The 12,485-nt window shown below is 41.2% G+C and overlaps 1 protein-coding gene across 5 annotated transcripts in view; it reads left to right on the top strand.

Moving 5' to 3' along the window:
• The window catches only part of ATP11A (ATPase phospholipid transporting 11A), a 143,505-nt gene that overhangs the window by 61,965 nt on the left and 69,055 nt on the right, over positions 1-12,485 (top strand). For all 5 annotated transcript variants that reach the window (XM_045821186.1, XM_045821187.1, XM_045821184.1 and 2 more), the window contains exon 2: positions 8,016-8,138. In XM_045821186.1, the coding sequence (XP_045677142.1) occupies positions 8,016-8,138 (123 nt within the window). The remainder of the gene's footprint in view (positions 1-8,015; positions 8,139-12,485) is intronic.

Here is a 12,485-nt window from a genome sequence, read left to right on the forward strand (position 1 = left end):
TATCCATGCAACGGAGTCGTATTCACCCATAAACATGCTACAACATGGATGAACCTTGCATTGAAGGAGAAAAAGAAGTAGAGACATGTAGCTTTTTGTGTCTGGCTTCTTTCACTTACATATGTTTGCAGGGTTCATCCATGATGCAGCATGGATCTTTGTTGTGGGTGAGCAGTACTCCATTGTATGGGTATATCACAGCTTCTCTATCGTTCTTCACTTGATGGACATTTGGGTTTTCCCATCTTTGGGCTATTATGAATAATACTGTTATGAACATTCATGTGCATGTTCTTATGTAAACATGTTTTTATTTGTGGGGAGGATATATACCTTGGAGTAGAATTGCTGGGTCATATGGTAACTCTATGCTTAACTTTTCAAAGAACCACCAAACCGTTTTCTAAAGCAGCTGCACCATTTTCTATTCCCAACAGCAATGTATGTGGGATCCAGTTTATCCATATCTTCCCCACCACATGTTATTGTCCTTCTTTCTTATTTTTTATTATAGCCATCCTAGTGGATGTGAAGCTGTGTCTCCTTGTGGTTTTGATGTGCATTTCTTCCCAACTAATGCTGTTGAACATCTATGTGCTCTGTTAAATAACAGTTTACTGAATTTTCATTTTAGTGACCTGAACTGACTGGACATTAGGTCCTTCAGTAATTTTAACCATGTCAGGGTTGATTGCTTCATCAAGATCAGAAGTAGAATAAGGAGGGTTTGGTGTTAACATAAGCTATTGACAAATGTCACATCTGCACATGTTCTGGATTTCATACACCATTTCTGTATAAAAGAATCCATTTATACAATGAGTAAGATTTTAAGAATTTATTAGCAATGTGGAATTTGCCAAAATAAACTATACCATCTACCTATTTTGATTATATTGGTTTTAAGTATACTGTATATGTTAGCAAAATGATATTAGTTTGCAGTGTTTTCCACACTACACAGCAAAAATACAAGTTTATATTTCTAGCTTGTCAGGACACAGCTACTGAGTGCTCTAAAGTGTATGTACACATGTGAATTTGCTTCATTACTTCAAGGTGACAACTTTGTTAGCAATGCTTATCTGTGCATCAGGGATTATAAGAGCAGAGCCCCCACCGCACAGGTGTGGGGTTTGCTCTCCGTCCCTGGTTTCACTCACTCTGCAAAGAGGTTCCGCTATTTGTGGTTCTCTCAAACTCACATTCTTCCTGGAACTTTTTTGACGGAACAAGGTCTTCACCTGGCCACCATTCCCTCTGCCGTTCTCTCTGCTGGTACATTTTTTTCCAGCCAGTGTTGTTGATTTGGGGTTTTGTGTGTTTGTGTGCTTTTTCCTTATGTCTTTATGTGACTATTTCATTTCATAAAAATAATAAGAAAAAATAGGACAACTATAATAGCATAATCTAAATGTAAAAAGGAAAGAAAAAATAAGCAAACAGATTCGTTGGATTCTTCTTGTCTTCCCTCCTCTGACCCTGTACCGTCTGGCAGTTCACAAACTACCCAGGTGGTAGCGACCTCTCAGCTGTTGTGCCTCACAAGACAAAGGCAGTTTGGTGGATCCCAGCATTCAACAGGAACCCCTCCCCCACTCCCCCTCTGGGAACAACTCTACGTGTGATGATGGCTAAATTTGCATTTTGGAAGCAACTGAGTCTTCAACCCCATCCTTACCGTTTAGATTTGTACTTTTGACTAGAACTTTGATGCTAGCCTTCCAGAGGAGTGTTGCCAGGTGCCTTCTTGATGTAGTCTGGACATCTGGTTGTAGTGAGTCATTAGGAAGCCTACTAGCCACGAAAGGCCGCTGAGTGCCTGGTTTCAGCCTCACCTTGCTGATGAACGCCCCTGGCCGTCTCCAAGGTTCTGAAGGTGGAAGTTACCTAAAGCTTTTTGGTCAGCATCACCCATCCTATCTGAGAGGAATACCTAAAAAGAGAGGCTAGGCTAGTGTCTCCGTGTTGCTGTCCTTGGGAGGTTTTATTACGATGCACATCTTCGTTCTTAGAGCTGCATGTGGCATAACTTCTTTTCATCTATACCACAGTTTCACAGTGGACAGCGTGACTAATGTGTGGTTCAAGACTGTCTAGATTAAGAATTGCATTATCGGGGCTATGTGTGTTTTCACTGCTAAATATACAAGGACCCAGAACGTTAAAACCTAGATTTTTATCTAATCTAATCGCTTCATGTTACCACTGACAAAATTCAACAAGAAATGTTGAAACAATGAATGGGTCAACAACAGAATCAAGGAAGAAATCAGATGATACCTTGAAACAAATGAAAACAGGGACACAACAATCCAAAATCTGTGGGACACAGGGGAAGCAGTCCCAAAAGGGAAATCCATAGCAGTATAGGCCTACCTCAAAAAACAAGAAAAAGCTCAAATAAACAATCTAACTTCACACCTAAAGGAACTTGAAAAGGAACAAGAAACAGAGCCCAAAGTGAGTAGAAAGGAAGAAATAATAAAGATCATAGCAAAAATAAACAAAATAGAGTCTAAAAAAAGATACAAAAGATCAATGGATCCAAGAGCTGGTTCTTTGAAAAGATAGGCAAGATTGACAAACCAGACTCATCAAGAAAAAAAGAGAAAGGACTTAAATAAATAAAATCAGAAATGAAAGAGGAGAAATAACAACTGACACCAAAGAAAATATAAAGGATTATAAGAAAATATTATAAACAACTGTGTACCAACAAACTGGACAACCTGGATGAAATGGATAAAGTCCTAGAAATATACCATCTTCCAACACTGAATCAGGAAGAATCAGAGAATCTGAATAGACAGATTACACCTAGTGAAACTGAAGTGGTAATCAAAAAGCTCCCAATAAAAAGCCTGGGCTGGATGGCTTCACAGGGGAATTTTACCAAATATCCCAAGAATAACTAACACCTGTTCTCAAACTATTTCATAAAATTCAAGAGGAGGGAAGGCTCTCAAACTCATAATTTTATGAAGCCAGATTTATATAATCTGGTATCATCTAAAACCAGAAGAAGACACTTACAAAGAAAGAAAATTACAGGCCAGTATCCCTGATGAACACAGATGCTAAAATCCTCAACAAAATATTAGTAAACTGAATACAGCCATGCATCAAAAGGATCATACCGTGATCAAGAGGGATTTATTCCAGGAATGCAAGGTTGGTACAACACTTGCAAATCAATAACTGTGATTCATCACATAAACAAAATGAAGGATAAAAACCACATGATGCATATTAATAGATGCAGAAATAGTATATGATAAAATCCAGCACCCATTTATGATAAAAACACTCAGCAAAGTGGGATTAGACATAACTTAAACATAACAAAGGCCCTATATGACAAACCCCATTGCCGGCATCAAACTCAACAGGCAAAAACTACAAAGCGTTCCTCTTAAAATCAGGAACAAGACAGGGATGTCTGCCTTTATGTCTCTTATTCAACATGGTTCTAGAAGTCCCGGCCACAGCAATCAAACAAGAAGAAATAAAAGGATCCAAATTGGAAAGGAAGTAGTAAAAACTACCCAAAACAATCTTTAGATTCAGTGTAATTCCTACCAAGTTTCCAATGACATATTTCACAGAACTAGAATGAATATTTCAAAAATGTATATATATATGGTACCACAAAAGGTTCCACATAGCAACAGTGGTCCTGAGAAAGAACAAATTTAGAGGAATCATGCTACCTAACATCAAACTATACTATAAGGCCATAGTAATCAAAACAGCATGGTACTGCCATAAAGACAGACACATAGATCAATGGAACAGAATAGAGAGCCCAGAAATAAACCCACACCATTATAGTCAATTAATATTTGGCAAAGGAAGCAAGTACATACAAAGGGCTAAAGATACTTAGTCAATAAATGGTGTTGGGAAAATTGGATAGATAGGTGCAGAAAAATGAAACTAGACCACCTTCTTATACCACACACAAGAATAAATTCAAAATGGATCAAAGACTTAAATGTTAGACCCAAAACTATAAAAATCCTAGAAGAAAACATAGGCAGCAAAATCTCGGACATTGCTTGTAGCAATTTTTTATCAGATATATCTCCCCAGGCAAGAGAAACAAAAGAAAATATATAAATGGGACTATATCAAGCTAAAAAGTATTTGCACAGCAAAAGACGTCATCAACAAAATAAAAAGACAACCCACAGAATAAGAGGACACATTCACTAATACATCTGATAAGGGGTTAATACCCAAAATTTACAAAGTACTTAATAAAACTCAACACCAAAAAACAAACAACCCAATTGAAAAATGAGCAAAGTACCTGAATAGACGCTTCTCCAAAAAGGACATAAATATGGCCAACAGCCATATGAAAAGATGCTCAACTTTAGTAATCATCAGAGAAATGCAAATTAAAACAACAGTGAAATACCATCTCACACCTGTCAGAATGGCTCTCATCAATAATTCAGCAAACAAATGCTGGTGAGGATGTGGAGAAAGGGGTACCCTTTTGCACTGTTGATGGGAATTGGAATGCAGATTGGTGCAGCCACTATAGTAGAAAGCAGTATGGAGGTACCTTAAAAAAGTAAAAGTGGATCTGCCTTTTGACTCAGCGATCCCACTTCTGGGAATATATCTGAAGAAACCCAAAACACTAATTCAAAGGAACACAAGCACCCCATGCTCATTGCAGCATTATTTACAATCACCAAGATATGGAAGCAGTCCAAGTGTCCATCAATAGATGAGTGGAAAAAACAACTATGAAACATTTACACGAGGGAGTACTACTTGGCCATGAAAAAGAAGGAAGTTTTACCTGTTGAAACAGCATGGATGGACCATGAGAACATTGTGCTAAGTGAAATAAGCCAGTCAGAGAAAGACAAGTACCATATGATTTCACTTATGGAGAATCTAATGAACAAATTGAACTAACAAGGAAAATGGGGACAGACTCATAGTTGGAGAGCAGGATGACCACTGTGGGGGGAGGATAGGGGGTGGAGGGATTGAGCAAAAATGAAAAAGGACTTGTGGACATGAACAGTAGTGCAGTGATTGCTGAGGGGAGGGGAGTATATGGGAGCTAAAAGGGAATGGAGAAATACAATAAAATAAAATAAAAATAAAATATTGAGTCACTCCTCCATAGTCGCACAGCCCATCAGCCCCAGGTCACATGCTTGACCATGTGGGAGTAATTATAACTGGTGATCATACCAGGCGTTCCCCAGGAGTGTCCTATTTGTTGTAGTCTCTACACCTTTTGAACATTTACTTGTAGCCTTCTCAGAATTGAACATCTGTGCAGAGAACAACATCCAGAGCTCACCTAGGTCTTAACGTGAACTCAGAAATATTCCCCGCCTGTCAGTGTCATGTGTAAGATCACCTAGTGACTTTATGACTTCAGAAACAGTTGCTCCTCTGTGTCACTCCTTGGGTCTGCAATGCCAGGCAGTGAGCAAAGTCAGGTGGGAAGGTAGCTTCACTGACATCCTTTCAGTCCATTGTGTTGTAACCTCTTAATAGAAGCAAGATGCTTAGACAAACTTCTGGGTCCTTGTTTCTGTTTTCATCCGCAGGGACCTATACAAAGGCAGCTTTGTTATATGGGGTTCAGCTTTCATTGAACAAGTACATGATACATTCCCCAATGACGTTTTTGTGGTGATGATTCCAGCCAGACCTACTGCATGTTGGTGTTCAGTTCCTTTCCCCATTCTGTGTTCTTCTGGCTTGTATTCATTTAAAAGGCATTGCACTGTTGCGTTATATTTGAAGTGTTAAACAAGTACATTAAAAACAATAAGCACCTACTAGACAGTGTTGAGAATATGAATGAGCCTTCCGACCCTGCCTCCCTAGAGACAGGGGACCTCTCTGTCCCTGGCCTGGGAAGCACCAGCTCCCGTGACAGGGCCCCACGGCATGGCCTGTAGGAAGATTGGAGCTTCCAGGGTTAGTACTAGGGCTGAGAGCCAACTTTGAAGTTCAGAAGAAAAGTTTTCTATTTTTGCATTAAAAATTATGTATTTTTGTTCCTTTCCTTCTCTGTTTCATTTGTTATGTATTCTTTTTCGATGTAACTTCCTGAATCCACAGGAATGAGAAGCACACGTTTGGCCCCGCTCTGAGAAATAAAGGGAAGTCAGGGGCTTGTTCTATTTTCTTACCTTTCATGTCCACAGATTTATTTATGAAGCCCTTCGGCAGGTTTTTAAAGTAAACATCCCTCGTGGGCGGCCTCACCCAAAATAGGAAAACGACACGGGAGGGCCGTGGGCACGGAGCCGGCCTGGGAGGGAGGGCTCAGGCTTGCTGGGGAACTGCGCCTGGCCTTTGGCGTCTCCTCGTTACGACAGAGCAGCAGGCTCCTGGGAGTGAGCCACATGCCAAGTTCATGCCAAGGAGGAATCACTCTGCTCATGGAGGGTGAGGCAGGTGGCACCAGTGCCCATTCTGTTCCAGGGACCTTGCGCCATTTCCTGTGTCCCTGCTGAGCATCTCTGAAACATAGGTGGAGTGGCAGAGACCTATTTGCTCTTTATCCTTTAAGTCACGTGGACAGTCCTGCAAAGCTAGGCCCTAATAGAGGAAACGTAGGTGGAGTTTACGAAGGGAATGCGCATGCAAGCAGCTACTGTGGATAATGTACTGGGTGGGCAAAGGGTACAGGTGGGAGGGAAATATGAAAAGTCTTCTAAAATTATTCCCAGGACGTTGGTAAATGAGCAAAAGAGATGATAGTAGAAGCAAAAAAGAAAAAAAAAGGCAATGTAAGATTCCTAATAACCTTAAACAGCAGAAATGCTAGATTTCTTGTTACCCCTGTCTGTTTGGTCTCAGATAGTGAGGGTTCTCGGAAGCCACAAAGGGTGGATGCAGTGATGGAGAGCAGTGATGGTACCAGGCTGGGACCATTGCCATATGTTTTGTTTTGTTGCCCCAGTTCATTCTCGAGAACTCTGAGAAAAGTGCTGTTGCCACCCTCAGGGATGGTGTAGTTGAAGTTCGGGCTCATGAATGTCTCAGTAACAACTGAACCAAGTGTTCTCTGATGCCCATTCATTCTTCTTGTTCTATTACACTGACTTGCTCTTCAACTAAGAAGGTTTCCATCTCCTTTTCAGCACTGTTTGTCAGACCCCAGAGAAGCCAATACCTTCAGAGTTCCTCCAGAGGAACTGGGATGTGAGGCCCACAGCCCTGTGCTGTGATGCTAGTCTGAAGGGGGCCTAGGACCTCATGCTGGGGCGGCCAGTTAAGGAGGAACCTAGGATCATGTTCTGGGGGGCCAGTCTGAGGGGGACAGGACCCTGTGCTGGGGCTTCTATAAGGGGCTGCATTTTAGTCTCTAATCAATAACTGTGCTTTTAGGAGGCGTTTAAGTGCTGACAGCACATGGTCTGGTTGGGTGTTTTTAAAAGATCCTTCTATTCAGAAGATATTTACTTAATGCCTTGTGCATACAATATTCTGAGTAATACAAAGATGAATCAGACCCCAGTCTTCTGTCTTTCCAGGAAAGCCTTGTTGATAGAAATACCTAAAATGGTTGAGTAATTCTTCTATTCTGAACTCAAGGTTTTACTCTGTTCTTTAAAGACCTTTCCCTGGATTTCTAACCCCATCGTCATTTCTCTTTTGGAAGCCTTAAGATTTTGCTGCTGTGTTCTTTTTTTTTTTTTTTTTTACGTGAACCCATCCTGTGTTCTTTCCACTGACAATCAGCTTTTTCATGGCTACTCATCAGCTCTCACTGGAGTATAGAACACCCACTCAGACTGTTCTCTTGAAGAACTGGGCAGGGATTTGAAGAACTTAGCCCGTAAGGGCTTAGTTAAATCAGTGGCAGCTCCAGCCATGGCAGGTGGGCCCTGCTCAGTGCTGTAAGTCAGACAGTCCTGGTTTTTATTCATATGGACAAGTGTTAAAGCTAACACTTCAGGGAAGAACTTTCACACCCCGAGTCTGAGGCACTTGTGCTAATACCACTGTGTTTTCCATAGTGTGCTGGAGAAGAGAATTGGGTCGACAGTCGGACCATTTACGTGGGACATAAGGAGCCCCCACCAGGTGCTGAGGCCTACATTCCGCAACGGTACCCAGACAACAGGATAGTCTCCTCCAAGGTAACCTTGCATCTGAGTGTTTATTAATGTCCTTTGGGGAGCATTGGGACCTCTTGCCAGCAGCTAGCAACACTGGTCCTAGAACTGCTGTTGCAGCTGCTATCCACTCCCAAATGAAGGCTGTGATTACAGGTTGCATGGGGCAAATTGTGAACTCACTATCCCTGGTTGTCCCCAAAACACTGTTCAGAATTGCCAAAGTGTCACAGCACAAGATTGTCTTCATTTCTCTTTTAATTACATCACGGATAGAGTGTCCAATTTAAAGTCCAGGATGTTCAGCTCCTACTACTGCCCCTTATTTATCTGCTATCTGGCTATGTACTAGCCACGAACCACGGCGGGCTAGAGTTTCCTTACCTATAAAATAGAGATGACACAAGATGTCACCAGTGAAAGGGTGTGTGCACAACCCCCTTGTAAACAAAAACACTAAGCCTGTCAATTAGAAGCAATAAATGCAAAGAGGAAGAAACATGATTAAAATGTCATCATTTCAACAAAGTGCCTTGTGTTTGCTGATTGGAAAGTAGGATTACAGAGGTAAATTGTACACATTGAGAGAGTCACCTTGTAAATGGGTCTTGAGAATGGGTGGAGAATTTCATAGCTGTCTTTGACGAATAAGGCAAATGATGGCTTTCCAGATTATGGGGCACTTTCCCTTTAGGGGCCACACACACACGTGTCTGTGAAGGCACACGCACATCCCTGGGTTCACTAGATGTGTGGATCCGTGTGGGAGACATACTTATTTTCTATGAGTTATCAAAGAGTGTTGGTTAACAATACTTGCACATAGAAAAACTCTGCTTTTCAAGGTAGTTTTTTAATGGAATTATTTTATTTTAAAACTGCAATGTAAAATCATAATCATAATAGCAGCTTTAATCTCTAGAAACACGATGTGGGTAAATAATTGCTTATAAACAAAATCTCAACCAAATAAACATAGTACATGGTACACAGATAATGACAAGCCTGAATAGTAGTGACATTTATAAATTTGAACCAGTCTCAAGTAGAGATCACTAAAGATGATCTCTATTCATTATGTACTCGGTCAACCTACTAGTGTGGCCAAAGAAGAAAAAAATCTCAAAAACATTTCTTTTTTAAATTAAAAAACATTTTAAAATTATAGTTGACATACAATATAATATTAGTTCTAGGTATACAACACAGTGGTTAGACATTTATGTAATTTATAGAGTACCCATTTTACACCATATGTAGTTATTACAATATTATTGACTGTGTTTCCTATGCTGTACTTTATATCCCTGTGACTATTTCTGTAACTGGCAATTTGTACTTCTTAATCCCTTCACCTTTTTCACTCACCTCCTCTCAAACCCGTGCCATCTGGCAATCATCAGTTTATTCTCTGTATCTATAGGTTTGTTTCTATCAAAACATTTCTTAAAAATCTACCTCTTTGCAGTACAAATGCCTTGAGAAATGGGTCAGTGCCCTGGCTCAGTTGGTAGGAGCATCATCCCCACACAGCAAGGTAGTGGGTTATATCCCTGGTCAGGGCAATTACAGGCATCAACCAGTGAATGCATGGGTGGGTGGAACAACAAATCAACATTTCTCCTTCTCTCCCTTCTTCTCTCTCAAATCAATTTTTTTTTAATTTTTTAAAAAGAAACAAAGGGGCAGTGCACTGGAAAAGCATTAAAATGTTGTGCCATGTGTGAATTTGTCAGGACAGGAACCCGGGATAAGGTGAAAAAGCATGTGACCTGCCCTCACTACCTAATGTATCTCGCCTGGGTAGGATGTTCGTCATAGCACTTCAGCCACTGATCTAAGTTCCTCTGGGGACGAAGATTGGCCTTGAATGTTTCCGCCCCCAGTTTCTTGCAGTAGATGTGGAAAGTTCTCTACAAGCCTCTGTGGAGGAACTCTCTGAAGCTCAGAGCACCTGGTTGACTGGAGACATCAAAGGGCCTTCTTGATGCAATTGGCAGAATATAGCTGGAAGTCAAGGGATGCCTTTTTTATTCTAAAAGCTCTGTCAATGTTTGGGGAAGAAAATTGAAAGCAGTGATTTCTAAATCCCATCCTTTGTTATCTGATTCAAGTTTTATAGCCAATGTATTCTCGGATTTTTCTTTCAAATATTCCCATAGTCCATAGCCAATAATAAGTTTGAGATGCCTTGTCTTACCTCCTCACTCTACAGTTTGCCATCTTTTCTCCTTCTTTGTCTGGAATATCTTTTCCCTCCCTGTGGTGTCACCTTCCTGTCCCCAGTTGCCTTACATGAACTGGATCTTCCAGAGCCTTCATGGTTTTGGACAACAGAAGTCCTATGCTGGACATGGGGAATGATAAAGACTTGTAGGTTCCTGGGGGCCCTTTTGAAGCTGTTTCTTCTCAAGAAAATGCCTTCATACCAGAAGACTCTACAGTAGGAACTAACAGAATTAAGTCAACATCCTTTCAGGAGGCGGGTCAGCTGAGGCTCCACAGAAGAGGGGTCAAGTGTTGAGTAAAGTGCTTACTGACTTTCATCTCAGCTTAGAGAGGGGACTGTGCTCTCAAATTTATGTGTGTGCGGAGAATGATCTTCATTCCTCAAAGAGCAGAATTAGTAGCTTTATATCAGTAGATGATGGTGTGCAATTTCAAGGGAAAGTTATGTACAGGATCACCTCTATTGCTAATCAAATTCTGTTTGCAAGAGGACCTGTGAAAGATGAGGGTTTAGAATCTAAGTTAGTAGCTGGGTGGACAGCAGCATTGATTTAGATCAACTGGAGAGGGAATCTCAAGCACATTATTGTTTTCATTTGAACACAGCTCAGGATATATGAAAAATACGATTGAATTTGTAAAACATAAGTTTACAAGCAAGTTTGGAGAATATATTTGTGGTAATGTATCTACCTTTTCTTGGAAAGGCAAATTACAGTTCCACCTTAACAGAAAAGACTACTAGCTAAGACTTCTGAAGTTCACAGAAGTCAGAAGTGAATGCCCAGTAACTCCCATTTATCATGTGCATATTTATACTAGAGGATGAAAAGGCCAATCTAATTATGTTAAACTTCTGGACCTGCAGCACAGAACACTTAGGGTGATCAGTGACTGATTCGAGTTCCATTCCTTTTTGGGGAAGACACACTAGACAGGTGTTGGATAGAAAACCGAAAACCATGAAATTACTCCCCAGCACGACCCCCTTTCCACCCGCCTGACCACATGCAGAACTGCCACTCGGGGCCTACCTGAGCTCACCCTGCTGGCCGATCCCGGACTCAAGAGAACAATGGAGCACTGCTTCTTCAGTTTCACAAAACTGTACTTTTGGGCACAAAATTCATGTGGCTCCCAGCTGCCCTAAGTCGCTACATAATTAAATAGTAGGCTTAGACTGTACTGTCACTCCATACCTTCAACAAAGCTAAGTAATTCTTGAGTATTGGCAAGGGAAAATTACCTCTACCAGTTAGATATGAGCAGTGTTCTTAATGACTTCCATGTCATTTAAGCTCTAAAACAACCCTGGGAGGTCACTATTACTTATTAAACCCAGCCTATTCCTGAGGACACCAAGACTCAGAACAACGTGGATGAGCCGATCCTTCAGCCATGCACTTCCTCGGCAGAGCCAGCACTGCCTTGCACTGTTCTGCTCACTCATTTTCCAACATTAATCATCCAGATTTTGAGCATAACTTTCTATTTTTACATTCTTGTCTCCCAATCATAAATGAAAGAGAAACTTCAACTCCGTGTGAATCGATTGCCTTTCCCAGGAGAGCAGTGCCTGGCCTGCAGCGTGCCTTTACGACTGTCCCTTGCATGGCTGTGGTGCTGGATCCACTTTCAGGCCATAGTAGCTGAGGCTTTAGTGCAGTTTCCAGGTGCTCTCATTTTACTTCCTGGGAGCTGGCAAAGAACAGCATGCAGAGCTTTTCCCTCAGGGTTTTTCTTTCACCACATGACTAAAGGTAGACCAAGTGAGACTGTTCTCTTCTCTGTTATGAGCCATGCTCTCGGTGAGTGACTCAGAACCAGAGCGGATGCATGCACAGAGGAGAAGAGACTGGACGAAACTGAGCTTAGAAGCTCTTACCGTGTTCTCATTTCAGGGCTAATGACTCACAGAACAAACGCAAAGACATTGGGTATGTAGTTTTTTGTGATGTTAAATAAATGCCAGGAATACTAATTGTCTTGTGTAATTTAACATTTCCCGAAACGCCTTATCGTAAAGAGAGATTCTCTGACAGAGTCAGGCTTCTCAGTTTCCTTACAGCAAGAAAACCCCATTTCACTCCATGCCTGTGGCTGCATGCCAGGGGTGCACTGCTAAGCACCGTTAAGTGACTG

The sequence above is a fragment of the Phyllostomus hastatus genome, unplaced genomic scaffold, assembly GCF_019186645.2.
Source record: "Phyllostomus hastatus isolate PE091 unplaced genomic scaffold, TTU_PhHast_1.1 phas_scaffold_46, whole genome shotgun sequence".
Lineage (NCBI taxonomy): Eukaryota > Metazoa > Chordata > Mammalia > Chiroptera > Phyllostomidae > Phyllostomus > Phyllostomus hastatus.